The 18929-nt window shown below is 31.0% G+C and overlaps 1 protein-coding gene across 2 annotated transcripts in view; it reads right to left on the bottom strand.

Moving 5' to 3' along the window:
• Positions 1–18929, bottom strand: part of LOC115890250 — a 100295-nt gene that overhangs the window by 70740 nt on the left and 10626 nt on the right. The window contains exon 3 of one of the 2 annotated variants that reach the window (XM_030910431.1): positions 15347–15386. In XM_030910431.1, the coding sequence (XP_030766291.1) occupies positions 15347–15386 (40 nt within the window). Of the gene's footprint in view, positions 1–7826; positions 7833–15346; positions 15387–18929 lie in introns of those variants that run through there. The other variant, XM_030910432.1, reaches the window with a different exon arrangement.

The raw sequence follows: 18929 nt of genomic DNA, 5'->3' as shown, positions 1-18929 counted from the left end.
AGATGTATCTAAATATGAAATCCAAATTTTAAAACTACTGTCCTTATACAGTATGCCCTCAGATTACCTTTATAAGAGAAAAATCTTTTTATGACATTTTGAGAAAAATGCATTCTTCATAAAAATTTTTGCTTGTTCTAAAATGGTTAATCCCGTTTATACTTTTTCAAATTTTCATACCGTTTTAAAGAAAATTAAAAAAACCACGAAAATTTCGTTGAATTGAAGGTCCTAAAAAGTATAAGAAAGTCATTTAAAATAAACTCACAAGATAGCAATAATTTCGTTGAAAATGAAGACTTTAAGCACTTTTCGGTATTTTTTCAATAAGAGCAGTTTAAATTTTGAAAGATTTTATATTTTTTGAAAATTCTGACTTTGACAAACGCGTTTTCATTTTTAAAACTAAATTAACTATTTTAGGACAAGCAAATTTTTTATGAATAATGCATTTTCCTTAAAAGGTCAGTAATAAAAAAGTGTTTCTCTTGAAAAGACAATTCGGAGACATACTGTATACTAGAACATGGCATTCACCTGTAACGTAGTTAGATAGAAATATATTTTGTTCCATGCAGTAAAGCGTGTGGTTGTCTACTTTGACTGAGGAGCAGTGGTACTTTTAAATGAAAATTTCCTTCCTTGAATGATAAAAATGTTATTAGTGTTTGCTATAAAAGTGGCTTCTTTAAATTTACGCTTTTTTCTATGAGGTTCCTTGTGAACAATCCGGACTTCCGAGCACTTTATGTTGTGGTGCTTGGACCACACATGGTTCGCAATACCCGACTTCATTTTTTACCTCTTTGCGTATGCTTTTTATGCTCGTTAAGTCGTATATTTAGAGGATGTTTTGGTGGTGTACAAAAAAAATATTTTATCAATCTACAATTTTCAGAGATGCTTGAATTTTTCAGAAAAGTTTTTAAGAATAGAGACAGAAAAGATGAAAGGATGTTTTGACATATAATATTCTGCAAATGTTAAGGTTTTGCTTCCTTTATACAGGATGTCCCAGAAATAAGTGCAAGTATTTTAATTGGTAGTATAGTTCAACCCCAGAAACACACCTATGAAGGTTTTTTTGCGAAAAATTTTTTTTTGGAAATTCAAAATTTTTGGAAACTTTTTTTTTGATTTTTTTTTTAGTTTTTAGTTAAAAAACATAATTTCTTGATAATATGGCAACATAGATACTAGATTAAATTTACAAGAAAGAAAATCCAGAAAAGATCCAGTGGTTCTCAAAATTTTAGCAAAAAATCATTTTCTTTTTGAAATTTTCAAAGTAAAATAACTCCGTTATTTTGGACTTATTTGAAAAACGATAAAGAGAAAATATGTTTCTTTTATCGAGATCTACCACCCCTTAAAATACTTGCACTTATTTCTGGGACACCCCATATAGGTATATTATTAAGAATTCACTTCTGTTTAGTTGATATTCGAATACCCCTTATCATTCAAATACCTTAATAATTTATATCTCGTACGCTACGTTTTTTGACAGAAAGAATTATACAGGGTGTAAATAAGTGCAAATATTTTTAGGAGTTGTACAGGGTGGGTCAAATTCGACGATTTTAAATAGAAACACCCTTTTCTCTAGGAGATAGACGAAAACTAATATCGGTGTCTGGATCTCAATTTTCATCAAAAATATTATGGTGAAAATTTCACACCTCTACTTTTCAACCAATAACACGCTTTAATGTTGACTAGTTACCATGGCAACTGAAAAAATTTCCGGAAATTTTTTCGAGGCGCCACGAAACTTTAGTGGAAATTTTTTGACAGTTGAAAAGGTAAACATAAGATCTACAATCATAATGTGAATGAACTACAATGTCTATATATTGAAATATTACCCATTTGAGTTTTAGCATTTGATGTAACTAAGGTTGGTAATATTTTTAATTAGGAAATATGTTAGATATACCTACATATGAATTTCTTCGAAATTGCCATGTTCTAAAAAATATAGTTCTGCCGCCTTTATTTAACTAAAGCTGGTATTTTTCTATTTAACGAAATATGATGGATATACACTTGATTTTGATTTTCGGGTGTTATCTGGTTTATATTTTCAATTTCTTCTTTAATGACTTGTTGGTTTACTTTTCCAAATCGCGACATTTCGCTATACACTTCTTACTCTACGTACAGACGTTTTAAAACTAGTAATAGCTTAATGACAGAATCGCAAACAAAATGACAAAACACATAATATGTCAAAAACATCAATACCTTGGCCAACTTAACAAATTGAAATTATTTTAAAATGTCATGTTGGATTAATATTTTTTTTTCAAATATAGGTGTGAAATTTTCTTACCGAATACCACGCAAGCTTAAATTATTCCTGGAAATTTTCTTTCGGGCACGAATAATTTAGGAAAATTATTTCAAAATATTCGTGCCCTCAAAAAAATTTCCGAAAATAATTTAAGCTCTTGTGATATTATAAGTGAAAACCGCATATTTAGTTACGGGGTGTTTTTCAAAAATATGCATTTTTAACAAATCGCTGTAACTTTTTTTGTTATGGAAAATTTTGTATTTCTATGAAAACATTTCCAAAGCACCTTTTTACGTAGAATTTAATGGTTTAAGTATAATTTTTTTAACATTAATAATTTACGAGTTATCAACAGAAAAATTGATTTTTAATTTGGGACATCCTCTATATTTTTAATTAACTGAAAAGAATTTAAAATTACCTTTCCAAAAATATAGCACACTTGATATTTTGTTATAATCCCCTTCGAAATACAGAATTTTTAAAGGTCGCCACTTTTAATTAGTAGGCTTTGGACCCCTTATTGATGATATGCCCTTAATGGAACTCGAAAATATATTTTTCCAGCAAGACGACGCACCGCCTCTGAACGAAGTTATTAGCAAATTCTTGCAGCCAATTTCAAGAATAATTGGATAGCTAACCAAGATCCCAACCGTTGGCCGTCGAGGCCGCTTGACTTAGAGCCCATGGATCTAATTCTATGGATATATTTGCGAATAAAGGTTCCTTATTCTTCCATATAATCTAGACAAGAATTAAAAATATTTAGCAGTTATGAAAGGGTATCTTTCACCCCCACTGAGTTAATGAATCCCGCGAGAAATGTTCAAAAACTGCCCCGTCTGTCCATAACAGATATAAGGTCGAAATGTCGAACACCTGTAGCAAAATCTCATGTCTTGGTTTGCTATTTATTTTTATTGTTATTAGATATAGTTTAAATGTGTTGATGTTGGTTAAATATATTTTAAATTGTTATAAAATTCTACATCTGTCATAGCAAATATTATTTTCGTTTTAATTGATGCTCACAGCTAGAATTTTTTTGCATTACAGCCGGTGCCGTTCAAAGTCTACTTATTTAAAGCGGGCGAATTTTTATATACTCTATATCTCGAAGAGGAATCGAGCAAAATATCAAGTGTGTTATATTTTTGGAAAGGTAATTTTATATCCTTTTCAATAAATTAAAAATATACAGGGTGTGCCCTATAAAAAATCAAAATTTCTGTTGATAATTCTTAAATTATTAATTTTAAAAAAATTATACTTAAACCATTAAATTCTACGTAAAAAAGTGCTTTGGAAATGTTTTCATAAAAATACAACATTTTCCATAGCAAAAAAGTTACAGTGATTTATCAAAAATGCATATTTTTGAAAAATACCCCGTAACTCTGAAACGGTAACAGATATCGATATGCGGTTTTCACCATCATGTTTTTGACAAAAATTGAGCACCAGACACCGATATTAGTTTTTGTCTATCTCCTATAGAAAAGGGTGTGTCCATTTAAAAGCGTCGAATTTGACACACCCTGTACATTTGGACACCAATAACACGCCTATGAGATTTTTTTCGAAAAAATATCGAAAATATGACATTTTTTAAAACTTTTTTGGGAATATTAACCTCAGAAAAGAACCAGTGGTTCTCAAGATTTAAAGGAAAACAAATTATACTATTTTCGAAGTAAAATATCTCGGTTATTTTGAACTTATTTGAAAAACGGTAAAGAGAAAATACGAGTATGTTTCTTTTATCGAGGTCTACCAGCCTTGAAAATATTTGCACTTATTTAAGACTTACCCTGTGTATTAAATTTGTTTTGTATAATTTTATATAATTTAAGCACAGCCTAAGCACCAATAATATGTGTTACATTGAAATACAGCCGACCATTTAGTTTCTGTTTAAATTATATTATCGTGGATTTTGGAAAAAATCCTTTTGTATACAAATTTCTGCTTCTTTTGCATTAAATGAACTGATGATAATCAGTGTGCGGGGCGTATAACATCACTGATATAAAAAAGTGTTGTAGTATTCTTGTCTTTAAATTCGAAATATAACTAAATTAATAGTATTATTAGTATTTAATTTTTTATTAGTGCTTTTTAGCTACCTAATAAAATCAACACAGATATAACATAATTAAATCATAAAGCTCTTCAACTTTTATTTAGTAACATTGTAAACCTTCATTCAACATTGTAGACTGCTTCAGAGGTAAAAATTTCCTTGCCTTATAAAGTTTTGCCATATATTTCAATGAAAGAAACCTTGTACTTAATACGCTAAAAATAGAATGTATTACGAATAATATATTATGCTTTAATAATAAATCTCCATTTAATAATTTTAATGACAAATCGGAACAACAAGTATTAATTTAACATTTCCTTTAACTTTAATGTTAAATAATTCAGTTTTGTTTAAGATTTCTTAGATAAAAGAGAAATAGAAAGTATTTCCATATCAAACAAAAGAATGTGCAGAAGGAAACAATTTTGTTAGATGAAAACACTTCAAGCAGTAAACCGTTAAAAGCCTAACAACTGAATGTATACGAGGTCTACTTAAATATTTCAAGACGTAATTGACCTGAAGCTTTTTAAAACTTGATACATTTTTTTTTCAATAAATATGAAAGAGTATAAAGAAAAATAAAATAAGATTAATAATATAATTTAACTATAATAAACTTTTTGTAATTATTGTAATCAGACCAGGTAACTTAAGTACACAAAAAATAAAAATACACTGATCGGCACCAAAAACGGACACTTTAATGTACTAAAAGGCTCAGTATATTTTGTAGTGATTCGATTTTGGTGATTTTCTCAACAATTTATAGCTGAATGAAGTGAATTTTTAGACCCATTATAAACATATGTATTTATTATACGAATGCAAACAAAATTATTAAAAAAATCACAATTTTAGCATTAAGAGCATGCCTGTGGTTTAGGTCCTAACAACACCCTATGAAATAGTGTTTATTGTTTTTGTAATGTCACTGTCATTCAAAAATCATACTATTATTCTTTGTTGGAGGTAAAAGGGTAATGAAAAAGCGTCCCTGTAGTAAGTTCAATTAAAGTAACAAAGCTTCTTCTAGGACAGGGTTTCTTAAAGTGTGGTCCATGGACCCCTTAGGGGTCCATAGCATGTGTATCAGGGGTCCGCGTTACGCCAGTTAACTGTAAACATATTTATTAAGAAAAGAAATAGTGTAGGGCGGCGAATTCAATAGGTAGGTAGACTTGGATTCACCCCGACGCAAAAGGCCCACGCCTTGAGACCATCATACAAGGTTGCTTACCGTATTGTTCAGCAAAAGAACCCACACAATCTCGCGGAAATATTAGTGAAACCTTGCGCACTGGATATTGTGGAACTTGTCTGTGGTAAGGATAAAAAACAAAGTTGAAGCTGTTCCCTTATCAAACGATTTTATTCATTCTAGAATTGTTAAAATGTCGTGAAATGTGAAACAACGAGAAAAGTTGTTGAATAATTAATTGCTTCACCGTTTCCATTCAGCATTCAGTTGGATGAAAGCACCGATGTGTCACAATGTAGCCAACTCTTGGTATTTGTCCGTTACGTACAACAAGACACACGTAGTATTTAAGAGTTTCTTTTTTGCAATTCACTTTTGGAGACTACAAAGGCTTCAGATGTTTTTGAAGTGACAATAAGGTTTTTCAACCAACAGAATATAGACTGGAAGACTAAACTTGGTAGTATCTGCACCGATGGAGCTCCTGCGATGCTTGGTAATACGTCTGGTTTCGCGGCTTTTGTCAAGAAAGAGATCCCTCATGTCATAATAACTCATTGTGTCTTACATCGACATGCCTTGGCTTCACGGACTTTACCAACATTTCTGAAGGAAGTTATACATGAGTTACAGTTACATGAGTGAAAATAATTAACTTCATCAGAGCAAGAGACTTAAAAATCACTGCTTGTTTAAAAGACTTTGTTAAGAAATGGGGTCAGAACATGAAACAGAAATTCGTTCGGAACTACACAGAAGTTCGTTGGCTGTCAAGGGGACAGGTCTTAAAGCAATTGTTTGAGTTGAGGACAGAAGTGTTACTTTTTCTAAAAGATAAAGGAAATTCACTGTCTCAATGTCTTGAGAGCGAAGATTTTGTACGGGGGCTAGTGTATTTGCCAGATATATTTACTCAATTGAATGAGATTAACTTGTCTCTTCAGGGCTCTGCGGTGACCATCTTGGATGCATCTGAACGGTTGAAAGCTTTCATATGTAAACTGCCACTTTGGAAAAGGAGGGTGGAATCTGGTAACTTTGCAAATTTTTCAATGTTGGAAGAGTTGTAATATGTAATAGCACAAGATGACGGCAACACGAAATAAAAAATGCTACAGAAAGAGGTGTCTAAGCATTTGGATACATTGCAAACTTCTTTTGAGAGCTACTTTAACTTAGAATCGCTTGGGAAACGTGGGTGCGGGGTCCATTTATAATCGACACGGATAATATCACCGATAAAGATCTCAGTAAGGATGACTTAATTGACATGAGATCAAAAGAAGTTTTGAAAGCTGAACTTTATGCAAAAGATCTTGGCGAGTTTTGGTGTTCTTTATGTCAAGCTTACCCTCTTCTTGTCAAGCGAGCTATACCTAACCGTTCTGATACCATTTGCTACTACGTAGCTTTGCGAGGCAGAGTCTCAATGTGGTTCTCAATAAAAACAAATAATCGCAACCGATTGAACGTCGGAGATGATATGCGCCTTGCCTTGTCGAAGATAACCCCACAATTTAACGTTCTCATTGAGGCTAAACATTCTTCTCACTAATTTACTAGTGTACGTGTAATAAATCTACTAATAAACATTTTCTTTTTATGTAAATAACAAGGCTTTTTTTATTTTTCTCTATTATTTCTGATAGGGGTCCGTGGAATTGTACAAAGTGCGAAAGTGGTCCGTGACTGCAAAAAGTTTAAGAAACCCTGTTCTAGGAGATGCAAGATCTTGTCATTGCTCCTAGTTAGGTGTTAGGGGAAATCCCCTCTAGCACTTTGGCTGGGTCTAAAGGAGGCTCTCGCTGTCTTTCCTTATCTGTGGTGTCCTGGTCAGGGAATTGCACCAAGACGTATAACGATACCGGAGGAGACTACCCTGTTCGTTACACCAGGCATCACCCTCTGTGTACTATCTGTGGTTATGTATCACGGGCAGAGGGTGTGAGGAGGAAGCGAAATTGGAGATATAGCGATTGTTGACATACTTCTAATCTAGCGATATTTCCCGCAGTTACATGCAAAATTAAGTTTTAATCTTTCACATAATGTTTTACATAAGAATCTTTAAGCTGTGTTAGCAGTCAGGTATAAAGGGAAGCAACTTTGGTCCTATATTTTTAGACGACACCTTGTACATATTTTATGGAACAATTGATAAAATAAACTTCTATAATTTCTTAATTCAATCATCATTCTAACCATCCGGACCAAGAGGAGAGAACCTCACCCAAAACCTATATCTTACGATGGCGGCAACAGGTTAAAGGAACGCATGGCTAGATACAAGGCTAGCCTCTAATGGTCTCAACCTTGAGGCATCAGAGGGCAATCCTTTGAATTCTCGTCTCCCTTTATTCTACATAATATAATAAGTGGACCGACATATAAGTGGACCGAGTAACCCTTGCGGTGTATCACCAGCTTTGCTAGAACTCCAATGTAAGGATATCGAGCTGGCGAGTCATCAACTCGAGGGGGGAGGGCCATGGATATATCCCCCATTATAGATCCGGGACAACACCGCTATCATACCTAAGGAGAGACCAAGTCAAAGAGGTGGAGAAAATGGAGACAGATCCTCAGTCTCCACCTCAAGAGTACCAGAGCTCTTCGACTGTGAAGGATAGGGAGGGCAAAACCCTAACCGTGGAAGAGTGTATACCTTTATAGGAGGTAGATGACCACTCCTCGGAAGATGAACAGCTATTGTCAGAGGAGGACGGGTAATACCCTGTGCCTCCAACAACAGGAAGATCCCCATGTATGATGAGTTATAGACTGCAGGATGAGTTATTACGCAACAAAGGAGGACACAATAGATCTTTAAGCTCGCGGTGATTTTTAACCGTTTTTTTTATAGTAACAGCCAACAAACACTTTACCATGACAGTGACATTAAAAAATACAGTCTATTTCATAAGTGTGTTAATGATAACCAAAATTGCTGTAAATCGATACTGTAATCTCCAAAAGCGAATATCTCCAACAAAAGCCTTGGCTACTAAACTCCTCAGCTATTAAGATAAACCAAAAAAACAAGCTATCGACAAAAAATTCATCTTGATGATAATGTAGTTTTGAAATTCCTTACTTTGTTAAACTGTTCCACAGGATGTTTCAAACTTTTACTACGATATCAACATGTTGTTTATCCTCTTATAATAGACAGATGATGGAGACCTTAGATTTACTTATCATTTGAATAGAGGCTAAATCAAGAAATCTAGCTACAAATTGCTTAAAAATTATCAAATAGCCCGCTATACCGGGTGCGTCTCGAAAGTGACTCACCCAAAACTTTTTTATTTTTTCAGATAAAATAACGAGATTTGGTATGTTAGTACCGTAAAACTACTTTGTCACCTTTTGAACATATTTTACCCTGTAACTTTTTTATTTTTTCGATTTTCGGCCTGAAAAAAATCAAGTATACCGACGGTATCATTTTGTATGCGCAGCCACAAAACCAGCTGCTTAGCATCCATAGGGAATTTGAAAAAAAAAATAAAAAATAGGGTGACAAAGTAGGCCCCTAAAAAATTAAAACCATCAGCGCGCACATGGTGACAAAGTTACCCCGGGTGACAAAGTAGCCCCGTTTTACGGTATGTGACATAAATTAGGATTGATTAATTTATTATTTTTATTTATTATTAATATATTGATTAATTTACAATTATTAAATAGGAATTCGCATTCAATTGTTTTTGGTCTCTTCCTGTTTCACGGGAAATGCAACTACAACTTTTGATTTTTAAACTGCACCCTCGGTATATTTCTATTTTATTCGATAGAAAATGACACTCTTAATAGAATGGCATATTATATGTCAACTTTTGACATTTTTGCTTAAAAACAAATCGTATTTTAAATTTCAATCTAGAGAGTGCTATGACTGTTGGTTAAAAGGTGCCCATATCTTATTTTTAATCATATCTCAATTTTTTCAAATAGAACAAGGATGGCTCATTCTCATTGATATATTATTTGAAAAAAACATTTTTTTACGAATAATTTGGTACCACACACTTGGTATTTCGAGTCAAATTGTCGTTATGATCAGCATGTTACAATTTCAATTAACATGCGAAAATGTCAAAAGTTATTAATTGTTATTCAGATGATTTGATTAATTGTTATTCTATGGAATAAAGTAGAAATAATCGTGCCATTTAAAAATCAAAGGTTATAGTCATTTTCGGTGAAACAGGAAGTGACCAAAAACAAATGAATGCATCAATCAATCCTAATTTATGTCATATACCGTATGATCGAATAAAAACGGCGTCAGCGATGGCTATGAAAAGACTGACGATCGATAACATTTCCCATATAATTTTACATATAAAATGACAGCGATCTTCATTTCATAACCATCGCTGACACCGTTTTTATTCGACCATACGGTACTAACATACCAAATCTCGTTTTTTATCTGAAAAAATAAAATAGTTATAGGGGTGAGCCACTTTTGAGACGTACCCGTCATAGAACAAAATCTATTGAACTTAAAATACATGAAGAGTATGATGTCCGTTGTTCGTGCCGGTCAGTTTAGAAGGAGATTATAACAAAAACAAAATCAAATTTTTAGAATATCTATCGTACATAATATTTATTACATAAATAAACGTACATACGAGTATATTATTTCTATTAGACAACTGGCTTCATATATGTTAATCAAAACAATTATTAAATGGGATTAAGCAATAGACTACTATAATAAATAGGACTACTCGTTATACTTATCAATCGTAATTAAATAAAGTAATTAATCAGCCACTTCAAAACTAGTTTTCCTGCAAATAGTCAGAATTCAAACAGAGTTCATCCGTTTCTCACACATGTGCAAGAATATTAACTTGGTTTAAAGATTATTTCCACGATACATTATTCTAAAATCATTAAGGAATTAAGTCAAGAGGAAATAATCAAAGCTGTGTGAAGAATTATACAGTAATTAAAATATATGTAAAATATGATCTAAATGAAAAGATATAAATACATCACAAGAAATGGTTTGGCTTCATTTCTTTCAAGTAAGAAATTCAAATTTATCTACATTAGATATATGATATATTATACAGGGTGTTTCAAAAAAAATGTGCCATCTCTCGTGGGAAGATTCCTAACGTAAAAATAAGACTAATTTTTCATATCAACATAGGCCCGATTCTGCTTTGTTTCGTAGCTACAGGGCGTTAAAATCTTAATATTTTTTTTGATTTATTATAATTTTCTTCCAAGTACTTTTAGTGTTTCGAATGAAATTTTGAGGGTAAAAGTTACTATGAATGCGACATATTTTAAAGTTAAAAAAGTGTCGACATATTCACCAGGGACGTGCATATGGGTGATTAGGTACTGGAATATTTTTCTAAAAAAAGCATGTACGCCACTGACTTTTTTTTCTCTTGTTAGCGAAATAGTGTAAGCAGTTTAATGCCGATTAAAAGTTGTCTCTTAATATTTTGTCGATTTCGGCCTAATTGATGAGATCAACGCAAATTTATTAATTTGCCTGTATCCAAGTCTAATAGCAACCTTCAAAAAATTTAATATCATTAACTTGCGAGAGTTTTAAATAAGTACTGATTGATTCCTCATCAAAAAATATTAAAAAAAGTTGCTATAAATATGGGTATGGAATTGCATAGTTTTAGAGTTACAGGATGTTAAAACTTTTTAAAATTAGGTTTTTTTACTTTTTTGTAATCATATTAAATGCCGTTTTTTTTTATTTGAAATTGCCCTAGGTTGGACTAATAGTAATAATAACTAATAGTAATAATATTTAATAATAAATTAGGTAAAATATATAATTTATTAATTTTATTTTTATTTTAATTTTATTAATTGTGATTAATAAAATTGCGCTTATCTCATCAAGGAGGCCGAATTTGACAAAATATTGAGAAATAACTTTTAATTGGCATTAAACGGCCTACACAATTCTGATATCCAAAGAAAAAAGTGGCGCACATGCTTTTTTTGGAAAATATTCCAGTGATAACCCATATGCACGTCCCTGATGAATTTATCGATACCTTTTTAGCATTAAAATATATAGCACTTATAGTAACTTTTACCCTCAAAATTTCATTCGAATCACTAAAAGTATTTGGAAGAAAATTATAATAAATCGAAAGATTATTAAGACTTTAACACCCTGTAGCTACGAAACAAAGCAGAATCGGACCTATGTTTATATGAAAAATAAATCTTATTTTTACGTGAGGAATCTCCCCACGAGAGATAGCACATGTTTTTGAAACACCCTGTAGAATGTTCAACCATCGTTCAACGTCACGTCATATATTGTCACTTGCCAACCAGATGAAAGGGATTAAATTGATAATTGTGATTGTCATTGTCATTTGATTTGGGATTATAATTTTATTGACGGACATCGATCAATGTCAAAATTTCCTTTTAGTAACTGTCATTGTCAATGTAATTGTATGCATAGATAAATATTTAAAAAAATAATTTTTGTAACAGAGTTTTTTGTATTTATCTCAAATACCGTTATTTTTTATTTGAAATTGCCCTAGGTTGGACTAATAGTAATAATAACTAATAGTAATAATATTTAATAATAAATTAGGTAAAATATATAATTTATTAATTTTATTTTTATTTTAATTTTATTAATTGTGATTAATAAAATTGCGCTTATCTCATCAAGGAGGCCGAATTTGACAAAATATTGAGAAATAACTTTTAATTGGCATTAAACGGCCGACACAATTCTGATATCCAAAGAAAAAAGTGGCGCACATGCTTTTTTTGGAAAATATTCCAGTGATAACCCATATGCACGTCCCTGATGAATTTATCGATACCTTTTTAGCATTAAAATATATAGCACTTATAGTAACTTTTACCCTCAAAATTTCATTCGAATCACTAAAAGTATTTGGAAGAAAATTATAATAAATCGAAAGATTATTAAGACTTTAACACCCTGTAGCTACGAAACAAAGCAGAATCGGACCTATGTTTATATGAAAAATAAATCTTATTTTTACGTGAGGAATCTCCCCACGAGAGATAGCACATGTTTTTTGAAACACCCTGTAGAATGTTCAACCATCGTTCAACGTCACGTCATATATTGTCACTTGCCAACCAGATGAAAGGGATTAAATTGATAATTGTGATTGTCATTGTCATTTGATTTGGGATTATAATTTTATTGACGGACATCGATCAATGTCAAAATTTCCTTTTAGTAACTGTCATTGTCAATGTAATTGTATGCATAGATAAATATTTAAAAAAATAATTTTTGTAACAGAGTTTTTTTGTATTTATCTCAAATACCGTTATTTTTTTATTTGAAATTGCCCTAGGTTGGACTAATAGTAATAATAACTAATAGTAATAATATTTAATAATAAATTAGGTAAAATATATAATTTATTAATTTTATTTTTATTTTAATTTTATTAATTGTGATTAATAAAATTGCGCTTATCTCATCAAGGAGGCCGAATTTGACAAAATATTGAGAAATAACTTTTAATTGGCATTAAACGGCCTACACAATTGTGATATCCAAAGAAAAAAATCAGTGGCGCACATGTTTTTTTTTGAAAAATATTCCAGTGATAACCCATATGCACGTCCCTGATCAATTTATCGATACGAGCATTAAAATATATAGCACTTATAGTAACTTTTACCCTCAAAATTTCATTCGAATCACTAAAAGTATTTGGAAGAAAATTATAATAAATCGAAAGATTATTAAGACTTTAATACCCTGTAGCTACGAAACAAAGTAGAATCGGACCTATGTTTATATGAAAAATAAATCTTATTTTTACGTGAGGAATCTCCCCACGAGAGATGGCACATGTTTTTTGAAACACCCTGTAGAATGTTCAACCATCGTTCAACGTCACGTCATATATTGTCACTTGCCAACCAGATGAAAGGGATTAAATTGATAATTGTGATTGTCATTGTCATTTGATTTGGGATTATAATTTTATTGACGGACATCGATCAATGTCAAAATTTCCTTTTAGTAACTGTCATTGTCAATGTAACTGTATGCATAGATAAATATTTAAAATAATAATTTTTGTACCTGGTTTTCAGATATATTTAGTGCGATACTTGTAGACTTAAAAACTTGCAGACACAAGAAACTTAAATATACAGTAGGGTGCACCAAAATATATTTTTTTTCTTTTTATTTACCGTGAAAATATCGTTCAGGATGATAAATAAAAATTATGGTAAAGACACTGAGATTTTAATATAATATTCATTAAGAGGTGCCTCATCGTGATTTTCTATTTCCCATTTAAATAACATGGGGAAGCAAATTCTGTTTTAAATTTTATTGAGTTCTAACAAATCAGCGTTTTGTAAAAATCGATATATATTCTTATAGGAAATTAAACGGTCTTTAAAAAAGGTCTGATATGAATTTTCATTTAATTGACTACTTTGAAAGTTATTGAAGGTTAAAATTCAAACCTTTAAATCGTATATGAACTTCCACAATTTTTAAAATTTTATCACGAAATATTGGCTCATAAACATAAACTTTACTTATTTTACTTTATTTTATCACGAAATAATAACTTAAAACTCTTTTTGAGCCAAATTTCGTGATAAAATATAAAAAATTGTGGAAGGTATCATATACGATTTGAAATTAAACTTTAACCTTCAATAACTTTCAAAAGCGTCGATTAAATGATAATTCATATCAGACATTTTTTAAAGCCCGTTTAATTTCCTACAACAATATGTATTGATTTGTACAAAACGCTGATTTGTTAGAACGCAATAAAATTCCAAAGAAAAAAATATTAGTTCCCCGTTTTATTTAAATGGGTTAAAAAAACACCAAAAAAACTTTTTTAGGTGCACCCTAAATAAACAGGGTATTCCAATAAAAAACTGAAGTTTATTTTTTTCAGAAGACTGCAGTTCATTAAGTTTTTGTTTAACTTTCTGGTGATCTTTTGAGTAATTTCATTTGACTTTCAGGCGGTTCAGACCTCAAATGTTCAACAAATTAAAAACTTTGGAGAAGAAGCTAAAATGAAATTAAATCTTTAAAATTTATTACTGAACTATTCTGAACTGTTATAAGGACATGTTCTTTCCTACGTTTCGTGCAAACATAATTACGCTAATTAAATATTAAAAAGGAATGTATACTATCCTGGAATACCAAGTAGATAGCCAAAAGCAACGGTTATACCATATTGGGCACCTTATATAATACAGCTGGTGTCATAAAGAGAACAAAAGAATTCAATGGACTAAGTTAATTATGATTTAGTAAATAACAGTTAATTAAATAGAAAGAATAGGGTATATGGATAATATTCTCTTAATTTTATTATATTACTTTATCATCTATTGCCTTGTAAGTATATTCTAATTAATTATTCAACATATAGTTTCTGGTATTGTTCATAGGGACTGATGGCATTTAACATTTCTAAAAACCAAGTCTGACCTTTGCATTAGTGTAAGTATGCATGGTTAGGTTTATTTAATATTAAAATTGGTTTTTAATATTAATCATTTTGGGTTGGTGACATTTCTAAGAACTGTATAGATGTGATAGTGTAAATCAGAAAGGCTTCCTTAAACTGCTCATACAATAATACAATAATAATTATTTGTTTGTGCTGGGTAGATGTACTGGGTTACTAGGTAGTATAGATTATTATTTTACTAAATTATATTTTTTATAATTTAAAATTAAAAAGCTTACCTATATCTGACGGTAAATTGGCAGTCCTCGACGGTGATACCTAAAAATTGAAAATAAACCCGTATTACTATTTTTATAATTTTCTTAATTAATCAATTTAAATAAAATAATATTTAGCGAATATTTTTACGAAAAACCAAAATTTTCACCAGAAGCAGAAAAGAAGAGTGAAATTATTAGCGCAAAGAAAATAGGTTGGCAAATCAATCAGTTGTTATTATGTTCTGAATTTATTGATATTTCATATTATTCTTGAGAAAAATTAGAATTTTGAAAACGTTTAAAACCAAAAGAAGAATACAATGGCGAACAAATAGGTAATCAACACATTATCCTTCTTTCTAGGCCCTATTAATTTTGCAGAATAACTATCAACACTACTAAATTAAAACGGAAAATCAGTAGCTAAATATATATACCGAGTGCCTCTCAAAAGTGGCTCACCCCTATAACTTTTTTATTTTTTTCTGTGAAAAAACTAGATTTAGTATGTTAGTATATGACATAAATTAGGATTGATTGACGTATTCAATTGTTTTTGGTCACTTCCTGTTTTACCGGAAATTATTACCACTTTTGATTTTTAAATGGCACCCTCGGTATTTTTTTTTACTTTATTCGATAGAAAACAACACTCTGAATAGAATGACATATCATAAATTAACTTTTGACATTTTCGCATATGGTTTAATTGAAATTATAACTTGCGGTTCGTAACCAAAATTTGAGTCGAAATACCAAGTGTGTGGTATCAAATTATTCGTAAAAAAATGCTTTTTCCAAATATGCTAATGAGCCACCCTCGTTCCATTTGAAAAAAATAAGATATGATTAAAAATACGATTTGGACATTTTTTAATCGGCCAGAACAAGACACTAAAAACATTAGACGATCAAATCTATTTTTCCAAGGCTTCTTGATTAAGAATTAGTATTTCTAATACAGCTATGGCACCCTAGATTGAAATTTAAAATACGATATTTTATTAAGCAAGAATGTCAAAAGTTGACATATGATATGTCATTTCTATTCGGAATGTCATTTTCTATCAAATAAAGTAAAAAAATAGCGAGGGTGTTATTTAAAAATCAAAAGTTGTAGTCATTTCCGGTGAAAAAGAAAGTGACCAAAAACAATTGAATACGTCAATCAATCCTAATTTATGTCATATACTAACATACCAAATCTCGATTTTTTATCTAAAAAAATAAAAAAGTTATAGGGGTGAGTCACTTTTGAGACGCACCCGGTATATAGTATAATAATGGTGTAACAATACTACTATTTTCTAACTCATATTTTTCCCTGTAATATTACATTGTATTGTGATATACGTTTATGCGGTATTTTACGTAAAAAAAGGTCTCTTATCAAAAATCGACTACAAGTAATTCTTCTCAAGATAAATACCGTCTGATCGAAAAAAACGACGCCAGCGATGGCTATGAAATAAAGATAGCTGTCATTTTATATGTAAAATTATATGGGGAATGTCACCGATCGTCATTTCCAAGCCAATTGGACGCCGTTTTTTTTCGATCATATGGTATTTGGAATCGAAATAGCCAATGCATGTAATCATTGATAAAAATTATACATGTTTTGTGCCAAAGTTTTAACAGAAAGTGTTTTATCATAATATCTAATAGAAAAAAAACGGAATGGTTAATTTAAAAGAAATAAAAAGTTTCCAAATTTATCATTTCAGTCAAATAACTATCTAGTCAACAGATGTTTATTTTTTTATCAATAATGAAATGTATTGACTATTTCCATTCCAAATGTGAGAATTTAGAAGGGCGGAAATGTATATTTTTTGCTCAGTAGTTTTTACCATGTACGGACGAAAAGTTATTACTCACAGTATTTATAAGGCGAAGTTATAAAAATTTGGAAGAACTAATAATGCACTCACGCACACAAAAATCAAACGAATACTAAATTTCATTTATCAAAAGCATTCGATAGTCGTGGCTCAACGATAACCATTTAGTCGCACGGCGAGGTTGTCACATATGCTTTAGTATACAAATGAATGATGATTTTATTCGAATAAAACCATTCGATAGTTGAAATCATTCATTCAGTAACCATTCGATAGTCTAATTCATTCGATAGTTCCCATCGCTAGTTTGGACCACCCTGTATAATATAGTTTATTATACATACTTTTGTTATTTATCTCTCCACGATATTACATACTAATTCTATTTTTGTAAATAGTTTAAGCATTTAGACTCAAAAATAAAGAATCACTTTAAAAAATGTGAATGATATTTATAGGGTGAATGATATATAGTTTTTGTCACATCAAGCTATGAAGGCTCAAACAATCTATTATGCTCTAATCATCTAGGTGGCGGAAATATAGCATTTTATGTTAGTATTACAAATTATATTTGACAACAAGCTTCTTAAAAAACCTCAAAAATAATAAATTTTAAATTAATCAACGTTGAAGTTTACTTTTGATCGATGCCCTATAATGGACAAACGAAGCACTTTTGTATAAAGGTAAATTATGTGCAATTAACTTATTTTAGTTCAAAAAATACGTAGTTGTTCTGTGCCCACGGAATATTCAAACGCCTTGTATATTTTGTAGGTCTGCTCTGGAGAAAAAGTTATGAACCAAATCAAAAACTATGCGATGTGGCGTTTTTTTACAAGATGCAAAAAATATAGTAAATACTAGAGAGACCATTTACGAAGATCGGTGGGGTTAAAAAATATTTCTACTAAAATTTATGCAGGGGTGGTTTTCACTATTCCCGTACTTTTTCTTGAATTTTGTGAAAGTCAAATGTTAAAGCCCTTAGTAAAACATAGTTACCCAAAATCTTATTCAAATCGGAGTAATGGTTCTTAAAATATCTTTCTAAAATGTGTTTATTTTTTAAAGCTGATGCCCTCTAGCGGACAAACGAAGCATTTTGTACAGAGGTAAATTGTGTCCAATGAACTTATTTTGATTCTAAAAACACGTAGTAGTTCTACGTCTACGGAATATTGGGACACCCTGTATATGCATTTGGATTTTTATAAAAACTTCTTACGAATTCATATAAATTCTGATTCAATTTAAACGCCGCCATAAACCAAGGTGTTTGTGACTAAAATTATTAGGTGGTTCCTGGTAAGTTTGGTACTGTCCCCCGTACGCGAGGGCGGGGTACCATCGACCCACGGCTGGTGAATTTACCGTAGTCAAGGCGACCAGGATCTATTACGTCATCGTAGCGCTCGCCGTTTTCGCGAGTCTGCGAAATGAAATGTCTCTCTCAATGGTTGGCTCAAGGCTGTCTCCTTATAAGAGCCTTTAACAATGCTTCTGTATTTTTTTATCCTGTCATTTTGTCGATCTGCCTACGGTTTATGTAGTTCTTGGTAGAAGTACCATATGATCGAATAAAAAACGTCATTACTTGGCCCAAACTCTTCTTTATTTTTTAATAGCGTTCACTACCAGTTGGTTTGGTAGAAGGTTATATCGAGTAAAAGTAGGTATATCGAGTAAATGGTGTAGTTTAAAATTTTAAAAAATATATATTTTCTTGTAAATATATTTTATCTATCGATTTA

This window comes from Sitophilus oryzae, unplaced genomic scaffold, assembly GCF_002938485.1.
Source record: "Sitophilus oryzae breed Bouriz unplaced genomic scaffold, Soryzae_2.0 scaffold_860_pilon_pilon, whole genome shotgun sequence".
NCBI lineage: Eukaryota > Metazoa > Arthropoda > Insecta > Coleoptera > Curculionidae > Sitophilus > Sitophilus oryzae.
This window is presented reverse-complemented; position numbering and strand designations above follow the sequence as displayed.